We start from the raw sequence: 23,955 nt of genomic DNA on the forward strand, positions 1-23,955 counted from the left end.
AAGTGCCTTACATATATTCCCTCACTTAATCCTACAAAATCACCTAATTTAATTGACGTATACTACCTAACTTAATCCTACAAAAATCCCCGGAGGCAGATATTATTACTCCCATTTTCCAGGTGAGGAAACTAAGGCACGAAGAAGTTCTTGGGCAACTTGGCTGGATCTTGCCCACGATCACACACACACCTAGTAAGTGACAGAGCCTGGATTTGAACTTGTCTTTTTACTTCTAAAACCCAAGTTTTATTGCACTGTGTTAAGAACAGTTTATCCTAATAAACATAGCTACTATAATGGTTTAAGAACTGATACACTGATCTTTTACTTCAAAACCCTTCCGGAATCAAAGAAAAAAGTCCTCCTTTTTTATCCCTAACGGAGGGTTGGAGGGTTTAAGTCATATGGGTATTCCAACACAGAAAAGGAGGAATTCCACAAATGTTCGCTGGGTGTCTCCTATTGGGGGGGTGGGCTGCAGAGCTGTGTGCTGGGAACACCACAAATAAGAAAAACAAGCAAAACTATGTTCAATTCCATGAGACTGATGGTTTTAATTTTTTTAGTATATTTTTGGATTCAGATGTCCTGCCAGAATCTAAAAATCAGTAAATTCAAAACTGACCTAATATTTCAAAATTTGACTAATCCTTTTCCCCCCTATAACGACCCAGAAAAATTAGGTAACGCAATTTGGGCAACAACTGATAATCACAGAACAAAAATAGGGAAATTGCAAACTGCCGAATGAAAGCCGTTGGCCTTCCTCTGTGAGATCAGAGGTGACAAAATGTGCAAGAAGCACTGAAGTGACAGCAAAAGATCGTCTTCACTCTTACTCTCCAGCAGAGGCTACGTGTACTCACTGGAAGGCCTTAGTGATGCTTAGTTTCACGGCTGTCGACATCTTTTTTTAAAGTTATTATGGAAATTCCTACAAGAAAAAAAAATAAGTCTCAATTAGGAACCTAAAGCTTTCTTCTGTGCCACACTGAAACTATTTTTAATGAGTTGTGATTGTTTGAGGCCACTGAAACTATTTTTTTAACATCTTTATTGGAGTCTAATTGCTTTACAATGGTGTGTTAGTTTCTGCTTTATAATAAAGTGAATCAGTTATACATATACATATGTTCCCATATCCCCTCCCTCTTGCGTCTCCCTCCCTCCCACCCTCCCTATCCCACCCCTCTAGGTGGTCACAGAGCACCGAGCTGCTCTCCCTGTGCTATATTTTTAATGAGTTGTGATTGTTTGAGGCCACGTAGGTAAGTACTGGCTCCCGTGCACAGAACATTGTCTCCTGCGGCCTCGAGCACCTGGTCCCCGAGCTCCGGGGCACCCTGGCCGCCCTCCTGCCCGCCCGCGTCCCTAATGCTGCTCCAATCCCCCCCGGAAAGCTCTTCCAGCCCAGACTCTCCCCTCTCGGCCCGACTCCCACCAGGCCAGGCTCCTCACAGCACAGTCCCCACGGGTCCTGCCCCCACTCAGCACCTCTGGTCCTTCCCACTTCCCACCGGCTCTCTGCAAACCTGTCCCCTCTCCCCTCCTTCCGCAGCCAAACCTGCTCTCACCTGGCCCCGAACACAGCTTCCCCACCTGCTCACCTGTGTGACTTCTTCCAGGACACTTGCTCTGCGCCTGGTGCCCAGATCTCTTGGTCTCTCATGGCCCACCTTCCCCTGCAAGGCTTCTCTGATTCCAGCCCGTCACCCCAAAGCCAGAAGGGCTGTCTCTCCTCCGCACCCCACCCCCAGGTCACGCACGCTTCTCCACGAGGGGAGGGCAGCTCTTCTTACCTTAACTTCAGTTCTTCACGCACTCATTCTTCTCCTCCTTCGAAACTAAAGTCTCCTTGAGGGCAGGGCTCTGAACTGTCTTAACTGTAATGTCTCCAGAGTTCTTGGCATCAATACTTTCATAGAACAGACGTTTAATAAATATTAGTTTAATGAATAAACAAATCAAACATATATGTAAAGATGTGGCCACATAGTTATGCCGAGAATAACACAGAAACAAACTTCAATTAAAATATACATGAAAATACTCCCAAACCAAGCCACTGAGAGGAGTATAACATAATAGAACAGCTTTTGAAAAAGAGGACTAATATTTCATGTATTATCTTTCATTTAGCAGTTTCTTTTTGTATTTCTACTTACATAAAACTACCTCTTTTTCTGTTAAAGAAGTTTAAGCTTCGTAAAAGTTCTTACCGTGACATTTGTTCCCGTGTGGTGTTTATTTCCTATTCGACACTGTCACAACTGAGGCAGCTGGACCCTTTCAGTATTCAACGTCATGCGTTGCTGTGTACACAAAACGTGATGATTTCTTACAAAATTCGCACACCTGCTGTACTTAAATATACTCCAAACTCACTTTCTTTATGAATCATTTTAAGGGTAATAAAGAGATAGTGACAGTTATTATAATAGGATTTAATATGAATGAAAAGGACAACCTATGTAAAAGACTGCTGCTACCTAAAGGTTCAGAGCTAAGAAATTGAGTGCAATTAAAAAAAAAAAAAAGAATGGATACTTCATATGGAAACTTCTAGAGGATTTCAGTAACAGTGAAAATAAATACCATATGAATGACACGTATGACACAAAATTTTCACACATTTACTTCCAACTTACCTTTGAGCTGTGAAAAAAATACATAGGCAACTGCATAAAAGTAGTTTAATGGCCTCATTTTAAACAGTGTCTGGATGAGTTAATAAATTAAGGACCCATGAGCTAAGATCTCACTTAAAAAGTAGTAATGATATGTTTCATATGTCAGTGAAGTTGTCTTCTCATACCGGACAATTTCACTTGTCCAGACAAAGCACACGATATGGCCCTGCCCGGGCGTGAGGGGTGAACAGACACAGGGTCACAGGCAGAGAGCTCGCACCCAGCAGGATCTGCCCCTGCTTCCTGTACCCAGACACTCTCCCGGTCCTTTGCGGTGCCGCCCCTCTGATTTGGGCTTCACCCTGTGACTTGCGTTGACTGTCAGCACAGTAACACACATGCAAACAAAGGCCAGAGTGGCCCCCTTGCACTTTGCCGTCATCGTGAAGAACATGCTTAGGCCAGCCAGCCTGGGGATGAAAAGCTTGTGGGGCACGACTGAGTGACCCCAGATGCCCCAGCTAGCCCAGGTCAGCCGACGGCCTGCCAATGCCATTTGAATGATAGCTCTTTTTGGTTTCTTCCTTAGTAAGTTGGCTGTTCATGTGAGAAGTCATCCCAGATGAGGCCAGAATAACCTCCAGCTAAGCCCAGCCAAAATCGCCAACGTGTAAGCTTACGCATAAGTCAGATGAATCTTATTGTTTGAAACCCCCTGAGTCCAGGGTGGAGAGGGGTTGTAATAGGGCATTATTGTGACAACAGGCAACGGACATGGCATGGAAACATGGAAGGACTAAGTATACAAATGGACAACAGCCAGACCATACGTGACAATAGAACGCTGACCCACAATCTCTGCAGCAACCAGCCCAGGAAGCCAGACCACAGCCTACTGCAGCCATCGGCCAGGCAGTCAGGATTGGTCCATGCCAGCTTCCGTGTGTTTTACCCCTACTGTCAACTCAGGGCAAAGCAGAAGAGCTAAGTTGCCACCAACCAGTCGTATAAGATGTCCCACTTCTGTTTAGCCCACCTCCAGCTTCCCTGTGCCGACAGGCTCCAGCAGGGCACACCTGAGCCTTCCCCTTTTTCACTGTGCAGCCCTCCACTCCCCTGCCTGCCTTCAAGGCTCTGCTGAACACAAGTGCTGGTGGCTGACTCCCTTGCGATAGCAAGCCCTGAGTCAACAGCCTGTGTGTTCTTGGCCGGTCTTTATTTCCACAACATGAAGGGAGTAGAGAACTGTGGACATCATTACAAGCTGTGACAGATGTATAACCAGAAGCCAAATGGATGGGTCATAATATGAAGAAATAGTGCCAGGTCTAAACACTGCATTGTAACATCCCTTCACTTCAGCTTCACCTTTTAAAGCAGAGTCTCTTGTCGCAGATGATTCAAGACATTCTTCAATGTGTTCCCAAGAGCTTCTCTTAATCCTTCAACCTCTAAACCTTTCTCTTTTGAAGCTCCTTCCTGGCCATCATCCTTGTCCTTTTCTCCTCTAAAATCACTACCTGGTCTAAATCTACCAGATCTTCAATCTGTGATAGCTTTACCTGTGAGGCTACCATGTCATTTTCATCAACAACATTAAGTCTTGATTCTTTCACAAGATTTGTAATTTTAGCTTTGCGACCTATTTGTCTCATATTCTTAAAAGTTTAGAGTGTCCTCTGTCTGTGAGAGATGGACAAAGAAGCTGAGGCATAGCTGATAGTGGAAGGTAGAAGGGATATTTTCCAAGAGCAAATTTTGTAAAGGTTTCAGTAGATAAATTTGATCATGAAAGTGGGATAGCACTACTTCACTGTTTTCATATATTTTAGAAAGATCTTTTAGAAACAAAAATACTGTAGTAAAATATTTTATCTAAAAATAACCTCAATACTTTATATTTTTAAAAAAGCATGTATAGTGGGATTCTCTTTATCTCAAATTTGCTTTCATAATCTGTCTCTCTGTATATATGCATTGGAAATATGGCTAAATGATGTTCACCAAATGTTCCTGATAATTACTCCTTGGTGGTGGGATTTTAAGTATGTCCGAATATGTATATATGTGTGTGTATATGTTTACTTTCTTCTTTGTACAGTTATATATTGTAGAAATTTTATAACAAGGCTCTATGATTTTACAAAAACAGTAAAGGTTTTCTTTTTCAAAACCTAACAGTTGAAAATAAACAAGTAAAGATCCAAATCTATTCACTGAGTAACTTACCAACAACTTATGAAAGTAAAAAAAAAATCTGGGAAAAGCTTAGAAATAATATATACACCAAATAAAAAGTAGGTACTAGACAGCTAAAGGAATAAGTAAAAAAAATTCTAGGATCGTATAAAATAAAAGTTTGAAAAACTAGAAGGACTGATATTGAGGGAGAAAGAAAAAATATGCAATGAAAGGGAATGAAAGGAAGTAACACAACAAGAAGACAGTTATAGAAAAAAAACTTACCTAGATTCACAAATTCTGTTTTTTACTTTGACGTATAAATAGCTTGCAGCCATCACTCCCATCCTCACAGCAAGAAAAAAGCTGAAAAAAATCAACAACTTTTCTTAGAATGACCAGAAGATTGAGGTCCGAGGGCCAACCATCTCCAGAAAACCACAGAGAAGTGACTGCAGAGACTCCCGGCTCACTGGCTGGGAAGCCTCTGCTCTAGCAGCAGCTGGCTCATTTAGAGGGTAACGGAGAATCTCTGGAGCCTGGGTGTGGACTAGCTTGAGACTTAAAAACCATTGGGGGGGCGGGTCTTCCGTGCGTTTTACCTACAGGAGCCTGAGCGTGTTCTCGTGGTGAATCTTGCAGGAAGACCTCCGGTGTCTGTGGTAGTGGGAGGGGACAGGCAAGGGAGGAGGTATTTCGAAATACACTCAGAGCTTTCCCTTCTTTGCCCAGGAACCAGCCCTCAGGAGAAATGTTCTTGTTGGAGCCAGTGTGACCTGGGGAGAGGACAACTGGGTGAATCGAGCCCCACTGGTCTTCCTGTCTCATATAAGGGGATGGGGAGAAGGCTGAGGGACTCTTCTAAAGGTCACAGCCCAAGGACGCCAGCCCATTTAATTGTAAGATTATAGAATGCTTCTCCTCCCCAATACCTTGCCACACATCAGCAGGGCTCCAGGAGAATCAGAGTGGTTATAACTAAGAGCTGAAACACAGCATCTACCTAACAGAGAGTTTCAGGGGAAATCCAAAGGCAGTAGAGGAGAGAAAAACAAAGACATCAGGGGAAATGGAAGCTTTGATATACCTCCAGCTGCAGCAAAGATGAAACACAGTGCAACTCCTCGCCAGATAAACATAAAACTTTACACTAAAGGCCTATTTACCTCAGTTCCTATTACCCAATACATATGCCTGGCTTTCACAAAAAATAATGAGACATACAAAAGGCATTTAAAAACTGCTGTCTGAAGAAACAAAGCAAGCATGAGAACCAGACTCCAATATGGCAGAGATTTGAAATTATCAAATGGGGATTTTTTTAAACTATGATTAATATAATAATAGCTCTAATGGAAAAAGTGAACAACATGCAGGAACAGATAGGTAATGTAAGCAGAGATGGAAACTCCAAGAAAGATTCAAAAGGAAATGCTAGAAATCAAAAACGCTGTACAGAAATGAGTGCCTCTGAGGGCTCATCAGTGAACTGCATATAACTAAGGAAAGACTCAGTGAGCTTGAAGATTTGGCCATAAACACTTCTCAAACTGAAGTGCAAAGAGAAAAAAGAATGAAAGAAAAGAAAAGAAACAAAGAGAATATCCAAGAACTGTGGGACAATTACTGAAGATTTAACATCCATGTAATGAGAATACCAGAGGAGAAGGAAAGAGAGGAGCAGAAGAAATATTTGAAATACTAATGGATAAGAATTTCCAAAATTAATGACAGACAGCAAACCACAGATCCAGGAGGCTCAGAGAACATCATGCAAGATAAATACCAAAAAAGTGTACACCTGGGCATATCATATACAAACTACAGAAAACCAAAGAAAAAGAGAAAATCTTGAAAGAAGTCAGAGAAGAAAAACACCCTACCTATAAAGGAATAAGGATAAGGTTTACATGAGACTTCTCCTCAGAAATCACACAAGCAAGAAGAGAGTGGAGTAAAATATTTAAAGTGTTGAAAGAAAAAACAACCCACTCACCTAGAATTCTGTATCTGGTGAAATTATCCTTCCAAAGTGAAAAAGACACTGTCAATGAACAATCTGAAAAGGAACTTAAGAAAATAATTCCATTTACAATAGCATCAAAAAGAATAAAGTATTTAGGAATAAATTTATCCAAGGAGGTGTAAGACTTTTATACTGAAAACTACAAAATGTTGCTGAAAGCAATTAAAGACCTCAGGAAATGGAAATCATCTTGTATTCTTGGATTGGAAGCCTTAATACTGTTAAAATGACAGTGTTACCCAAAGCAGTACACAGATTCATTGCAATGAATCCCCTATCAAAATCCCAATGGTGTTTCTGAAGAAATGAAAAAATAAATTCTAAACTTAATATGGAATTTCAGTCAAGGGACCCAGAATACCTAAAGCAATCTTGAAAAAGAAGAGCAAAGTTGTAGTCTCATACTTCCCAATTTCAAAACTTACTATAAAGTACAGTAATCAAAGCAATATGGCAGCAGCGTAAGGACAGACACACAGACCAATGGAACCGAACTGAGGTCCCAGAAATAAACTTTCACATCTATGGTTAAGTGATTTGTGACAAAGATCCCAAGACCATTCAATGGGGAAAGGATGGTGTCTTCCCAAAAAATGGTGCTGGGAAAAATAGATATCCACATGCAAAAGAACAAACTTGTGCCCGTGCCTTACACCATATACAAATATTAAGTCAAAATAGATCAAATAACCAAATGTAAGAGCTAAAACGATAAAATTCTTAGAAGAAAACATAGGGGACAATCTTCATGACATTGGATTTGGTGATGATTTCTTGGGTATGACACCAAGAACACAAGCAACCAAAGAAAAACATAGATAAATTGGACCCTATCAAAATTTAAAATTTTGCATATCAAAGGAGACTATCAAGGGAGTGAAAATGGGAGAAAATATTTGCCAATATATCACGTGATAAAAGTTTCATTTCCAGAATATATAAAGAACTCCTAAAACTCAACAACAAATAGACAAGACAATTAAAAATGAGCAAATGACTTGAATAGACATTTCTCCAAAGATGATATACAAATGGCCACCAAGCACATGAAAAGATGCTCAGTGTCATTAGTCATTACGGAAATGCAAATCAAAAACACAGTGAGACACCACCTTTCAACAATTAGGATGGCTATAGTTTTTTTTAAGTCAAAAGCAGCAAGCGTTAGAGATAATGTGGAGAAACTGGACCCTTTGTACGTTGCTGATAGGAAGTAAAATGGTGCAGCTGCTATATAAAACAGTTTGGCAATCACACAGACTTACCACATGACATCAATTTCACTCCTAGCATATACACAAAAGAATTGAAAACACATAGTTGAACAAATGCATTTACATGCATGTTCACTATAGTGCTATTGACATTATCCAAAATGTGGGAACAGCCCAAACATCTTAACAGCAGATGAATGGATACACAAATTGTGGCGTGTACACGGTAGAATATTATTGAGCCATAGAAAGGAATAAAGTACTGATACATACTACAACATGGATGAACCTCGAAAACATTATGATAAGTGAAAGAGATCAGGCATAAAAAGTCACACAATGTATGATTTGATGTATATGAAATATCCAGAATAGAGTTAGAATGCAGACTGGTGATCGCCAGGGGCTGGAGGAGGAGGGAATGGGCATGGGATTTTATTTTCACCATGGAGTTATAGGAGTGTTTTGGAACCAGATGGAGGTGGTTGTTACACAACATTTTGAAGATATTAAATGCCACTGAATTGTTCACTTTAAAGTGGTTAATTTGGGACTTCCCTGGTTGTGCAGGTTAAGAATCCGCCTGCCAATGCAGGAGACACGGGTTCAATCCCTGGTCCGGAAAGATACCATATGCCACGGAGCAACTAAGACCTTGCACCACAACTACTGAAGTGCGTGCACCTAGAGCCCGTGCTCTGCAACAAGAGAAGCCAACACAATGAGAAGCCCACGCACCACAACGAAGAGTAGCCCCCACTCGCCACAACTAGAGAAGGCCCGCGTGCAGCAACGAAGACCCAACACAGCCAGAAACAAATAAAATAATTAATTTTATGCTATGTGAATTTCACCTAGTTTTTAAAATGATGAAGAAATAAAGACCTTTACAGACAAAAAAATTTAAAAAAAAAGAACTGAAGGAATTTGCTACCAGTAGATTTGCCTTGCAAGAAATGTTGAAAGAAGTTCCTCAGAAAGAAAGAAAATGATATAGGTCAGAAATTCAAATATACTTAAAGAAAAAAAAGATTGTTAGAGAAGGAATAGATGAAGGCAAAACAAAATCTTTCATGTTCTTAACTGATCTAATAGATTTACTGTTCATTCAATATAATCAACAAAGAGCAATATATTGGGTGATTTATAGCTTATAGATATGTGAAATGGATGACAGCAGTGTTATAGGGATGGGAGAGGGGGTGGGTCTACTCCTATCTATGAAGCAGTATAGTGTTATTTGAAATAGGATTTATATTAGTTGCAAATGTATATGGTAAACTTTAAGGCAACCACTAAAATAATTTTTAAAAGCAGTATAATTGATATACTGAGAAAGGAGAGAAAATGAAACAATATAAAATGTTCAAGTAAAATCACAGAAGGCAGAAAAAGAGGAAAAGATAAAAAATAAATAAAGAACAAGTGCAAAAAATAGAAAACACATATGATAAATATTAATCCAACTATATAAGAATCACTTTATATGTGAATGGTCTAAATACATTAATTAAAACACAGAGACTCGCAAAGTGGATTAGAAAGCAAGAGTCAACTACATGTTGTTTAAAAGAAACACACTTTATATAATAAAGACAATGCTAGGTTAACAGTAAAGGGATGGAGAAAGATACACCATACTAGCACTAATCAAAAGAAAGCTGGAGAAGCCGTACTAATTTCAGACAAATCCAACGTAAGAACAAGGATAATTATCAAAGATAAAGACAGGCATTACATAATGATAAAGGGGTCAATTCTACATGGAGACATAACTATCTTTAATGCATATGTACCTAACATCAGTGTCAAAATATGTGAGGTAAAAACTTACATATCTGCAAGAAGAAATAGATAAATCCACTATTATAGGTGGAAACTTCAACAGCCTGCCATCAGTAACTGACAGATCCACCCAGCAGAAAATCATTAAGGACATAGTTGAGCTGATCAGCATCATCAATCAACTGAATTTAATTGACATTTAAAGACTACTTGGGCCTCCCTGGTGGCGCAGTGGTGGAGAGTCCGCCTGCCGATGCAGGGGACACGGGTTCGTGCCCCGGTCCGGGAGGATCCCATATGCCGCGGAGCGGCTGGGCCCGTGAGCCATGGCCGCTGGGCCTGCGCATCCGGAGCCTGTGCTCCACAACGGGGGAGGCCACAACAGTGAGAGGCCCGCATACCGCAAAAAAAAAAAAAATAAATAAAAAAATAAAAAAATAAAGACTACTTCATTCAACAACAGCACAACGTACATTCTCAAGTTCACATGGAATATTCATCAAGATAGACAACATTCTGGAATGAAACTAGATATCAATAACTGAAACATAGCTGGAAAATGCCAAAATATTTGAGGAATAAAATACACATTTCTACATAAGACATGAATCAAAGAAAAAAGTCTCAAGAGATTTTTTTAAATATTTTTAAATATTTTAAACTAAATGAATCTGAAAATACAATTTAGCAAAAATTGTGGGATGCAGCAAAAGCAGTGCTTAAAGAAAAATGTATAGCATTGAATGGATACGTCAGGAAATAGAAAAATAAGGGAACTAGAGGAAGAAGAGCGATAGAAACCTAAAGCAGACAGAAGAAAAGAAATAATAAAAATTAGAGCAGAGGGCTTTCCCTGGTGGCACAGTGGTTAAGGATCCGCCTGCCAATGCAGAGGACATGGGTTCAAGCCCTGGTCCGGGAAGATCCCACATGCCACGGAGCAACTAAGCCCGTGCACCACAACTACTAAGTCTGCACTCTAGAGCCCACGAGCCACAACCACTGAAACCCACGTGCCACAACTACTGAAGCCCGAGCACCTACAGCCAATGCTCCACAGCAAGAGAAGCCACCACAGTGAGAAGCCCGCGCACCACAACGAGGAGCAGCCCCCACTCGCCGCAACTGCAGAAAGCCCACGTGCAGCAATGAAGACCCAACGCAGCCATAAATAAGTAAATAAATAAATTTATTTTTAAAAAATTAGAGCAGAAATCAATGAAATTGAAAACAGAAAAACAATAGAGAAAAATCAACAAAACCAAAGCTGGTACTTTAAAAGGATCAATAAAATTTATAAACTTCTAACCAAGAAAAGAAGAAAGAAGACAGAAATTGCTAATCAGAAATTTAAATGGAATTATCAATGGATCACTAACGACCCATTGGACATAAAAAATAGTAAAGGAATATTCTGAACAACTCTACACCCACAAATTTGATAACTTAAATCAAATGGACCAATTCCTTAAAAGATACAATGTAACAGAACTCATAAGAAGAGAAATAGATAATCTGAATAGGCCTATATTCAAGATAGTACATTAACAACTAATAACCTACCAAAAAAATTAAGCAGCAGGTCCAGGGTGTTTTACTACCATACTTTTAAGAACTCAGACAAATTCTCTACAATCTCATCCAGAAAAATAGAAGCATTACCCTGATACCCAAACTAGATAAAGACATTATAAGAAAGGAAGACTACAAACCACTATCCCTGATGAAAATAGATGCCAGTTCCTCAACAAATTATTAGCCAATAGAATCCAACAATGTAGGAAAAGAATTACACGCATGACCAAGTGAAATTTATTCCAGGTAGGCAAGGCTGGTTCAACATTTAAAAATCAATTAATGTAATCCATCACATCAACAGGCCTCAAAAGAAAAAAAACCATATGATCCCATCAATAGATGCAGATAAAGCATATGACAAAATTCAACACCGATTCATTATAAAAACTCTTAGTGAACTAGGGATAGAGGAGAACTTCCTCAACTTGATAAAGAACAGCTGTGTAAAACGTACAGCTAACATCAGACTTGTGAGAAACTAGATGCTTTACCTGTCTGATGGGGAAGAAAAGCAAGAATGTCTCCTCATTCCACACCTCTTCAACATCATACTGAAAGTCCTATCTAATGCAATAAGACAATAAAAGTAAATAATAAAAGTATACAGACTGGGAAGGAAGAACTAAAACTATATTTGTTCTCAGAAGACATCATTGTCTATATAGAAAATCCCAAAGAACTAGCAAAAAGAAAAATAAAAGTCCTGGAACTAATAAGCAATTATAGCCAGGTTGCAGGATACAAGGTTAATACACAAAAGTCAATCACTTTTCTGTATACCAGCAATGAACCAGTGGAATTTTAAATTAAAAACAGAAAACCATTTACATTAGCTCCAATAAAAATTATATACTTAAGTATAGATCTAATAAAATATGTATAAGACCTATGTATGGAAAATTACAAGACTCTGATGAAAGAAATCAAAGATCTAAATAAATGGAGAGATATTCCATGTCCATGGAGAGGAAGACAGTACGTTTAAAATATCAGTTCTTCCCCAATTTGATCTATGGATACAACACAATCAAAATCCCAGCAAATTATTTTGTGGCAACCAACAAACTGATTCTACAGTTCATTTGAAAAGGCACAAGACCCGGGATAGCCCACACGATACTAAAAAAGGAGAACAAAGTTCAAGCACTACCCCTCCCAACTTAAAAGACTTATTATAAAGCTACAGTAATCCAGACAATGCGGCACTGGTGAAAGAATGGATAGATAAATGGGAGAGAATAGAGAGCCCAGAAAAAAAAAAAAAGGGAATCTAGACACAGACCTTGTATCTTTCACAAAATTAACTCCAAATGAATAGTACACCTAAATGTAAAATGCAAAAGTATAAAATTTGTAGACGATAACCTGTGAGAAAACCTAGGTGACCTTGGCTTTGGCAATGACTTCTTAATAACACCACCAAAAGCTCAATCTATGAAAGGAAAAAACTTTTAAAGACGGACTTCATGAAAATTCAAAACTCTGCCCTGTTAAAGGCACTGTTACGGGAATGAAAACGACAAGACACAGACTGGGGGGAAATCTTTGCAAAACACATATCTAATTATGGACTTATATTCAAAATATACAAAGAACTTTTACCACTCAACAATAAGAAGGTAACCTATTGTTTTAAATGGACAAAAAATCTGAACAGGCATCTCACCAAGGCAAATATACAGGTAGCAAATGGGAATACTAAAAGATGCTCAACATCACCTGTCATAAGAGAACTGCAAATTAACACAAAAATGAGATGCCACCACACACCTATTAAAATGGCTAAAGTTCAAATAACTTACACTATCAAGTACTGATGAGGACGTGGAGCTGGTGGGGACTCAGAAGGTCCACTTTGGAAGACGATTTGGCCGTTTCTTACAAAGCTAAACATAGCCTTCACATAATCCAGCAATCCAAATGAGTTGAAAACTTAGGTCTACACAAAAACTTGCACACAAATGTTTACAACAGCTTTATTCACAATCGCCAAAACCTGGAAGCTACCGCGGTGTCCTTCAGGAGGTGAGTGGTAAACAAACTTGGTACATCCAAACAATGGAATATTACTCGGCAATAAAAAGATATTCCAGGGCTTCCCTGGTGGCGCAGTGGTTGAGAGTCCGCCTGCCGATGCAGGGGACATGGGTTCGTGCCCCGGTCCGGGAAGATCCCACATGCCACGGAGCGGCTGGGCCCGTGAGCCATGGCCGCTGAGTCTGCGTGTCCGGAGCCTGTGCTCCGCAACAGGAGAGGCCATAGCAGTGAGAGGCCTGCGTACCGCAAAAAAAAAAAAAAAAAAAAAAAAGAGATGAGCTATCAAGCTATAAAAAGACATGAAGGAAACTTACATGCATACTGCTAGTGAAAGAAGCCAATCTGAAAAGGCTACATACTGTATGATTCCAACTCTGTGAAATTCTGGAAAAGGCAAAACTATAGACGGTACAAAGATCAGTGGTTGCCAGAGGTTCTGGGGGAAGGAAGGGAGAGATTTTTAGGGCAGTGAAATTCTGTGAATGATACTGTAATCGTGGACACATGATGTTATGCAATTGTCAAAACATTTACGACTATACAAAAAGAGAAGTGAATTCTTAAACTATATACTTTAGTTAATCAGAATGTATCAACACTGGTTGGTTGATTGGGACAAATACAGCATACAAATGCAAGATGTTAATAACGGGAAGCTGTACAGAAATGCTCTGTATTATGCGCTTATAATATATTCAGTGCCAAGGACTGCGTTAATACAGGCAGGAGTAAACTATGCACCAGGTAGGAGAATATTCTGCAGGTAACAAAGAAGAGACGTGCGAGCATTAACATCTTGAATCTGTGAGGAGGAGGGAGAGGAGGTTAAACTAGGAGGAACCACTCTGACCCGCCTACAGTCCGTCAGCACAGAGCTCAGAGCCTTGGCCGACGGGCAAACTCAATCTGTGTGGACCAAATGTATTAAGAACCCATACTTTCCCACCGCTAGCATCCAAGAATTTGTCTCTGGTGTCATGGTGGGAAAAACTCCTCCTCAACCAGGAGACAAACTCCAACTGCCAGTTCTACGTTTTGGACACTTTCCCTGTGTGGCAAAGAAGAACACACCTGGCTCCACATTGAATCTAAACTTTGTGCTCAGTGGCCTGTGCTGGGTCGTGCTGGCGCTGCACCTTTTGTAACAGAAGGTTGCCTGGAGCCTGAAATACACATTGTACGTAAGAGCCCTTTCTCAGTGCTCTGCCCCCCAGGCTTGACCTTTACAGGTGTAACACTTTCCATTTATGTAGAGGTAAAAAGTGTCAGGACGGAAACTAACAAGTCTCCTGCTGGAGGTTTAAAGGAACACTGCCAACAAAGGATTCTGGCACCAAGAAGTCTACAACAACCCCTCCTCTTTTAGCAAAAAAGAAGCCTGAATGCTCACTTGGGTACCATGGTTCTTGGGACACTAGTCCACCATCTTCTCAGTCTGCTGGCTTTCTGAATAAAGTCACCATTCCTTGCCCCAAGGCCTTGTCTCTGGATTTATTGGTCTGCTGTGCGGTGCGCAGTATGAGCTTGGACTCAGTAACACCTGCATTGCTCCTCCACAGACCAAATATAGTATAAGATTTCCCCCTCATATAAATGTTTCCCAAATAGCCAGCCCTTCCTGTCTTTGGCTGCCCCTCCTTTGAGATGTGTGGGCACCATCACCCTCCTTGTCACAATGTTTATGCCTGGATCTCTAAACTATAGCACCACACAGGAGGCTTCTTTCTTCAGCACCGTGGACAACAGAACACAGCATGCTCATTCCAGGCACACCTGTGTCCTCTGTGCAACTAAGCAAAGCAGCCAGACCCAGCTTGTCCTCTCCATGTGCATCTAATTTCCTCTCAGTTCCTTTTTCTTCAGACCATTCCCAGAACATCCAATTCATGTTTTTGAAATTCTAAAATATATTAATCATGCAAGTGTAAGCAGATAGGGTAGGGGGACCCCAGAGAAAGGGAACAGGCATGGCTTTCTAGACATAAGAGAAGCCACTTTGGGCCTGAGCCATTTTGTGATCTAAGCCTGGCCACAATGCTTGCCTTTGAACAGGTCTCAATAATTACTGATCTTAAGGGAAGTGAGGGCCAAAGGAAAAGCAGTCAAGAAACAATAGTTCAGCCATAAAACAGAGTCCAAGTTCCTCCTCAAGGGGTGTACATAACAATCTGATACAGTCATTGGGTTCTGCAGAAATTAAGGCCCCCACCAGGTACAGGATGGGATGATGACATTGACGCTCAAAGAGCATGACTTTGATAAACTAAAGCTTGGACTCTGTCAACCTTCGCCCCAATTCAGTGCTGAATTCTCCTCTGCTCAAGCCTCTTCATGAATCTGCAAGTACCCTTAGCTTAAAACTTCCCCAACTTTGCTGTTTGGGGAGACACCACTTTGGAAAAGATCCCCAGCGTTCTCCTTACTTGCTGCAAGTACAGGAAGTCCCCTACATATGAAACTTAAAGTTGCGAACTTTCAAAGATGCAGACGTGCGTTCACATGTCCAATCATGTAAGTTAGTTCACGTGTCTGGCATTATCTGTAAACGTTGGGTACCTAGGCTAACTTCGTTGGACTTACAAACAAATTGGACTTACGAACACGCTCTTGGAATGGAACTCATTCGTATGCAGGAGACTTACTGTAATAAGTCCTTTCTTCTCCCGCTCTTTGGCTTGTTTGTGTCTTTTGGCTCAACACCCGCCAAGAGGTGAACCCAGTTTTCAGGTAACATGAGTGCTCACATAAAGGGCACTGGACAGTACTTTGGAAAATGTACTCGGGGTTTTCAGAGGATGCAAACACACGCTACATATGGCAATTTCTTAAGCCCATCTTGAAACAAACAAACAAAAACGCTAGAAGCATAATTACAAATCACTGACAGCATGCTTTTGGGAGTGAGAAAGGTGGGTTATACAAGTTATTGAACCCTTCCCATCCAAGAATGTCACATTCCGATGATGGACAGGACACTCTGTCTGGAGGAGGGGTGAGGAACACGGTCCTCATAACACCTTCTTCAAATAACAATCATGTCAGCTATGCTTTCTGTCAAGAATTACAAAGTAATAATTGCAAGACTAAGTTTTTAAGCAAATGCCTGCAGAAAAATATTCTGTGTAGCTAAGAAGAAAGACCCATTTCTTTCGGATAGAAAACATGCAGGTAGTAAAACTGTCCTGAAATTTTAAACACTTGGATGGAGGGAAGGAATTTTTAAAATGGGAATTTTTCTTAGATGTTTAAGTTCAGTAAAAATACCTTAAAATGGATATAAAGATTAGCAGGCACTGAACTAAGCAGTTCACATACGTATGCCGTCTTAAGCTCACCAGAGCCTTAAGGTGGTAATAATATACCTATTTGTCATTTGAATTCTTCCCATTACAAGTAACAGAAAACCAGACTTCAACTGGCTGAAGCATAAAGGGAATTTATTCACTCAGGTAAGTGGAAAGACTCAGAGCTGGGCTACCTTCAGGGCTTAAACTACCTCACCAGGGCTTGGACTCTGTCCAAATCTCCGCCACTTCCTGTATAATCCTCCTTCGGAGGTTCACGATGGCTCCCAACAGCTTCAGGCTCTCACCTTGTGATGACAAGATAGCCAGCACAGCTGCAGTTTCACGTCCTTTCTTGTTTCTACATTCAGTAGGAAGAATTAAAGGAATTTTCCAGTAGCTGCCACAAATATACTGAGTCCATCTGATTAGCCCCACTAGGTCCTATGCTCATTCCAATTACAGTAAGTCCTCTACATACGAACCTTCAAGTTTCGAACTTTCAGAGATGCGAACGTGCGTTCACACGTCCAAGCACGTAAGGTAGTTCACATGTCTGGCGGACATTGTCACATGCGTGCATCCTCTACAAGGGGTTGTGCTTTTGTGTACTTCACTGTACAGTACTGTATAGAGTAGAGTAGTACAGTACCTTTATTTCTAGCCCAGGATGTCCGGAAGCAAGCACGAAAGCAGCGGTGATGTAGCTGGTGCTGCTAAGAAGAGATTCACGACGCAGGAAGTGGCAAGGGGATTTTCTTTATCTGAGGAGGCACTGTTAGTTTTTGAGGGACAGGACCCGAACGGCACACGAAGGCTGCAGCAGCCCTTCAGAATGCAATCCAGCGCTACCGCGTCACCTGTGATGAGAAAAACAGAGCTACTACCCACACATCACTCGATCATTTTTTCAAGTCGGTAGATAGAATTAAATCCAGCAAGGAACCAGAACCTGTGCCATCAACGTCAGGCGTGTGTGGAATTGCAGCTCGCCCTCCGTCTCCTATTGCTGACGACCCTTCAGCTCTACCGTCTCCCACCTCCTCTCCCTCCTCCAGTCAGTAACTCTTCTTGCCTGTTCACTTGAGGCCAGCCCCTGTGTGTCACCTGTTGTTCTGTACTACTGTACTTTTCAAGGTATTGTACTGTAAGATTGAAAACATTTTCATTTTTTGTTTTTTATGTATTCTTTATGTGAAAAGTATTATAAACCTATTACAGTACTATATAGCCGATTGTGTTAGTTGAGTACCTAGGCTAACTTTGTTGGACTTACGAACTGGACTTATGAACACGCTCTCAGAATGGATCTCGTTCATATGTAAAGGACTTACTGTAAGTCACTATGGCCAGGGCACTGAGATTTTCTGATGAGCTGAAGCTGGGCATATGTTCCATCCCAGGACTGAAGCATCCCCAGGACGTTTGGTGGAGAAGGGCTCATGGATACTGAGGGGAGAAGTAAGAAATGTCCCCTTTATGCACAGAACCCAAAAGTAAGATCTACCTATCTGAATCCAAAGCTTTCCCTCTTTCCTCTGTGCTCTGAGTCACAAAACAAAAGGTCCTCAGGACTAGTGACCGTTATCTCCTAGACCCATCACCAACTGGGAAGTAAATCAAGATTACGATATTTGTCGGAAAAGTTTGAAATATTATGTGAAAGATTATGAACTTCATTATGAATTTAATTTGGCTTTATCAAAAAAATTTACCTTGTTTTTAGTCTGTTTCAACAAACTTCCAAACAGGAGTGGCCATCGTAGAAAATTTAATTCCATTAGGAAACAAATTATCTTCAATAAAGCTTCAGATTATCTTGTTTCATCAGTGTATCATTTACTCCAATGTACATCAAAAACTTTAACTTTTAGGGCTTTAACAATCAATGACTTATTTCCAATCAACTTGGTAACTTCTTTAGACCTCACTTTCAGAGAAGTGAAAAAAAAAAAAGGACTATTTGCATTTTGTATTTTTTCTCTGTACTTTCAGCTGAACTTCATTTCAATAAAAGTTTAAATAGCACTGCTGCGTCACTGTCTCAACAAACTTCTATTGGCCTCTGCGTTGGGCCACGATGAAGCGTTAGGGACTGGATTTAAGCTTACCTCCGTCAACTAAAAAAATCAAGTATATGAAACAATGGTTTTCGGACACTGGACAACGGGCAGTGCAGGATGTGATGCTTAAAGAAGGGAAAGCAAGTGGGCCAGGCGTGTCCAGGCTACACCCGAGGCAGGGCCAGCGGCCTGGCTGCTTGGGGCAGTCAGGGCTCCAAGACCCGCAGCAGGGCCCGCTCCGGACGCCGGAGCTCCGACGAGCGCTAAGCGAAGGAATCCACGGAGCCGGGGAACTCGAAGACGCGCCCCACGTGCGTCCGCGCCCCGCATCCCACACTCCGCCCGCGACACTTGCGCGAGCGCGCGCGGCGGCGAGCATGCGCGGCGCGGCCCTGTGCGGCGCGCAGCAGGTGAGCATGCGCGGTGTAAAAGCACCTCCCAAGCGATAGAGGCTTCTGTACTGTGTTCAGGGCAGAGCCGGTGAGCATGCGCAGTGTGGCTGCACGAAGGGCGGACCTGCGAGTATGCGCAGTGTGGCAGAGCCGCAGCGGGCTTCCGGAAAGTGGTGCTCAGAGTGGGGCAGGACTGGGCCGTTGAGCATGCGCGCTGGCGTGTGACCGGAGCGGCGGCGGTTGCTAGGCAACGGCGAGCCGCAGAGGTGGAGGGCGTCGGCCGCGGTGTGTGTGCAGAGGGCGGGGTCGGTTCCGCTGCAGGTGCGGCCCCGGGTGGAGTAGGGAGGAGGGGTGGGATGGGTTGGGGAGGGCAAGGGAGGAGGCGCCCTGGAGGCGGGAGTAGCCGGGACTGTCTTGTGCAGCCCCAAAGGTCCTCGGGTCCCCAGGGCAGCCCGCCTACTCCGTGGCCATCCCTTGGGAGGACCTAGAACGGTCACTGAGAACCTCAACCAGCCCGTTACTGAAAGGGGGTCCACGGTTAACACATACAGTTGACCCTTGAACGAGGGTGTGAACTGCGGGGCCCACCTGCAGGCCATACCCGGATTTTCTTCAGTAAATATGTACCGCAGTGCTACACTCTCCCTGGCGGAGGACGGGGGTCGGGTGGAGCCTGATTCTGGGACTTGAGCATCCTGGGGTTTTGGTGAAAACCAGCGGGTCCTGGAACCAGTCCCACGGATACCCAGGGACAGGAGGACTGTCATTTTACAACTGTTTCTGTGCTTCTGGCCAACCTGGGTGGAATCTCATCAAAAATGTAAAACAAGGAATTCCTAAGTTACAAAACTTGGCAACACAGCGTGTCCAATTGTCTTTTAAAAACTTTCTCTGGTGTTCCTGTGTTTTTAACTAGCATGTTTATAAATTAGCTTAAAGTCACTTAGACAAATCGGTAACTAATGACTTTGCCACCACAGTGGTATCTTTTTACCAAGCCCTACCTCTTTTAACTAATTGTTAACAATGGAATTTACGAAGAAAAAATATTCCTATTGATTTTAGCTCTTAATACTGGGTGAGGATTAAGTTTCTAACCCTACTGCTGCCACAGACTAATTCTATAATTTTGGAGGAGTCAGTAATCTCTGGATATGTCTTCTCCTTTTAAAATGAAGTTGGACTAAATAGTTGAAAATAGTTTCTAATGCTGAAATTTAACGACACTATAGGACTTACAAGGGGCACATTTTTAAAAGCTCTTGATGTTAAGCCCAGTGGCTTACAGTGTAGACACTTGAGATAAAATTGTCGACTGCAGATAGCTAGCTATGATTATTAAAGAATTGTTAGGATGACGCAAACTATATTCTGCCAGGTTGTAGGCATTTTGAAAGTAGAAGGTGATCTTCCAGCATTTTAAATACCTTCTACCATTTCTTCAGCCTAGACTGTTGTGATGAAGTATTAGATGGAAACTCCTTCATTCTCCTCTTGATGCCAGAATTGAAGGGGAACGGGGTTGCTGTAGAAGCTGTCACCTCACTGCTAAGGGGTCTTGGGGATCTCACAGACTCCTTTCCACTGTGCTTGCTTTCCTCATTCTGCACTCACCCCTTAGGAAGCTCATTCTGCGGGACTAACTGAATGTAGGTGTTGATCCTGAGATACATATTTGGGATTAATTCGTCTCTTGTCTTACAATCAGGCCCTCAGCAGTACTCCCTAATTACTCCAGCAGATGACCGGCTTGAGTTCCTCTAGGATCACAGCACAGAGCTTAGTGCTGTGCTGGTGCGCATTCATCATCAGTTAGACTCTCCATATTTCTCTTCCCCGTAAACTTCGTCAGAGATTTTAGGTACACTCTAACGTTGGCTTTCTGTTGGCTTTTTTACAGTAGAAGAATCAAAGGACTGGGATATGAAATGATGATATAATTTGATATAGCCAAGCAACCACTTCTCCTGAGTCAGCATGTTAAAAAACAAGGTACACAATCCTTTTTAAAACATACACATTGTTTTACTCATGAATATATTTTAATTCAGCTGACAGTATAAAAAATAGTTTGCAAACCTTGCTTCAGTGAGGAACTGTCAGCTGTAGTACTTGGTGTAAGCATCTCTTAGCTGCATGGAAATTGTATTTTGTATAAGTTTTCACTAAAAAAAGCATACACTTAAATGCAAGATTCTCTTTAGTATAACAGAAGTAAGCTTTGCCTGGAGTCTAATTATAGTGAAACAGAATGTGCTCAGTGACGCACAGCTTATATATGTCAGAATGCATATATTCATATTATGATTAAGGCCTTAGAAATTAAGTGAAAAGATGTTACTATGTCATTAACATAAATGGTGAGACTGGGCTTTGCTCCCCTGACTTGGGTAACGATGGGTGAAGCATTCTTTACTACTGGATTTGGTCTGGTATGCCATCAAGGTTGAGTGTTAAAGCATAAGCTTTCTTGTAAATGGTACATTAGATAATGTTCTTCATGTAAGGCTTTTTTCCCCACTTTCTAGGGTCATTCGTCTAAACAGGATAACTTAGCAGTCACTGCAGTGGCTTTACAAGATCACATTTTACATGATCTTCAACTTCGAAATCTTTCAATAGCAGATCATTCTAAGACAAAGGACAAATGTACAAATGTACATTCTTGGACAGAGAACAGATCCAAGTCTCTAAAAAGAAATACAAAAGCAGTAATAGATACTGGACTTAAAAAAACCACACAACGCTCTAAAGTTGAAGATCCAGAAAAAGAATACGTTCTTGATCCAAAACCACCACCATTAACTTTAGGTAAGCTAATCTTCATTCGTATTTTGACTTATTAGAGCTAAAGAATCTAGTTGAGATTAATAGTACCATTTTCTCTGGTATAGAAATTATTTTAACTTAGAATCTTACAGAAAGATATGTCTGTACTGAAGTTTAAAAGCGATAATGGGGCTAATTTAAGCAAGAAAATAAAGACAGTAATGATAAGTAGAGTAAGAATAAGTAAAAACAGAATAAAGTAGATATCTATTAATCTACAGTGACATAAATAAATAATTGAAGAAATAAATTAGTAATGGGAAAGGCTCTTTCTTACAGTAGAATAACAACTATAAGTATAGTAGACCAGAACTAGAAATAGAAAATCACCATGTGGTAAAGAACACACTGATAACAACCATCTGAGGATGCTGGAACTAGCAGGGGAGTCGCGTTGAGACACAGGTGGGGGCACAGCCTCATGGCATTGCCCCAGGGACCAACTCACCGCAGGAGAAGTGACAGCACCTTTACCAAGTGACAAAGTCCAACGCCAGGCTCTTAGAAGGACACAGATCCCTCCTAGGGCATTCTCGCCAAAGATGCATCTCCGAGTGTAACTCTGAGAAAACCTTAGATGACCCAGGTGGAAGGACATTCTACACAGTTCCTGGCCAGCGTTCTGCAAAAGCGTCAAGAGAAGCAAATAAAGACTGAGGTGCTGTCCCAGATCCTGGGAGGCCAAGGGGACAGGCCAACTGAGCCCTGTGAGTGATCAGGGTCAGAACAAAACGACATCAGTGAGACAAGAACGACATCCTGCGGGGAGTATAGATTAATCGAGCACGTTGGATCAACATAAATTGCTAGATTGGACCATTGCACTCAGGTTGTGTAAAATGTGAACATCTAGGGAGGTCGAGTGCAAGGCACGTGAGGATTCTTTACACGGTTTTACAACCGTTTACAAGTCCGAGATTATTTTAAACTGCAAAATTAGGAATAGAAAAGGTTTTGATTTTTATTTCTTATTTTTATTTTTTGCAAGGGAGGCTGGGAAGTAAGGTCCAGCTGTGTGCCCAGGAGGAGGGGAATAGACTGGTGAACATCAGCTAGCTTCTGCCATAGATTCAAAGGATAAAAAGGGTTTATCCCTGTGAAGAACAGAGGAAGAATGTTCTTGATGGAGGAAAAGACAGAGGCAGGGCTCTGAGGCAAGAGACCTGGGGCATTTGAGGAGCTGAAATAAGAACAGAGTGGCGGAGCCTGGTAAGCCGGGATGGAGGAGAGCGGGAGAGCAGGGAAGAAACAGGAGGGGTTGGATGAGGAGAGGGGCTTGGGGGTTTAAAATTTTTGTTGTGGTAAAATATACATAACATCTGCCCACTCTCACTACTATTATTCAACATAGTTTTGGAAGTCTTAGCCACAGCAATCAGAGAAGAAAAAGAAATAAAACGAATCCAAATCGGAAAAGAAGAAGTAAAGCAGTCACTGTTTGCAGATGACGTGATACTATACATAGAGAATCCTAAAGATGCTACCAGAAAACTACTAGAGCTAATCAATGAATTTGGCAAAGTAGCAGGGTACAAAATTAATGCACAGAAATCCCTTGCATTCCTATACACTAAGGATGAAAAATCTGAGAGTGAAATTATGGAAACTCTACCATTTACCATTGCAATAAAAATAATAAAATACCTAGGAGTAAACCTACCTAAGGAAACAAAAGACCTGTATGCAGAAAATTATAAGACATTGATGAAAGAAATTAAAGATGATACAAATAGATGGAGAGATATACCATGTTCTTAGATTGGAAGCATCAACATTGTGAAAATGACTATACTACCCAAAGCAATCTACAGATTCAATGCAATCCCTATCAAATTACCAATGGCATTTTTCACAGACTAGAACAAAAAATTTCACAATTTGTATGAAAACACAAAAGACCCTTTCATCACTTTAAATATTTCCTGCCATTCCC

The 23,955-nt window shown here is 41.3% G+C and overlaps 1 protein-coding gene and 1 long non-coding RNA gene across 2 annotated transcripts in view; one reads left to right on the forward strand and one right to left on the reverse strand.

Annotated features, from left to right (window-relative positions):
- Nucleotides 1-561: 561 nt before the first annotated feature.
- LOC309810347 lies at nucleotides 562-6,887 on the reverse strand. The gene is made up of 5 exons (XR_014294967.1): nucleotides 6,811-6,887; nucleotides 5,100-5,180; nucleotides 2,223-2,315; nucleotides 1,803-1,918; nucleotides 562-937 (listed from the first exon to the last, which is right to left on the reverse strand). It is a non-coding gene; the product is annotated as an uncharacterized lncRNA (long non-coding RNA).
- Nucleotides 6,888-19,380: 12,493 nt separating this feature from the next.
- The window catches only part of RNF32 (ring finger protein 32), a 36,366-nt gene continuing 31,791 nt past the window's right edge, over nucleotides 19,381-23,955 (forward strand). Inside the window, exons 1-3 of the mRNA XM_082633097.1 lie at nucleotides 19,381-19,514; nucleotides 21,094-21,185; nucleotides 21,722-22,004. Coding sequence (XP_082489223.1) covers nucleotides 21,171-21,185; nucleotides 21,722-22,004 — 298 coding nt within the window. The 5' untranslated portion in view covers nucleotides 19,381-19,514; nucleotides 21,094-21,170. The remainder of the gene's footprint in view (nucleotides 19,515-21,093; nucleotides 21,186-21,721; nucleotides 22,005-23,955) is intronic.

Source organism: Mesoplodon mirus (assembly GCF_964341445.2).
Source record: "Mesoplodon mirus genome assembly, chromosome: 9".
NCBI classification, from domain to species: Eukaryota; Metazoa; Chordata; class Mammalia; order Artiodactyla; family Ziphiidae; genus Mesoplodon; species Mesoplodon mirus.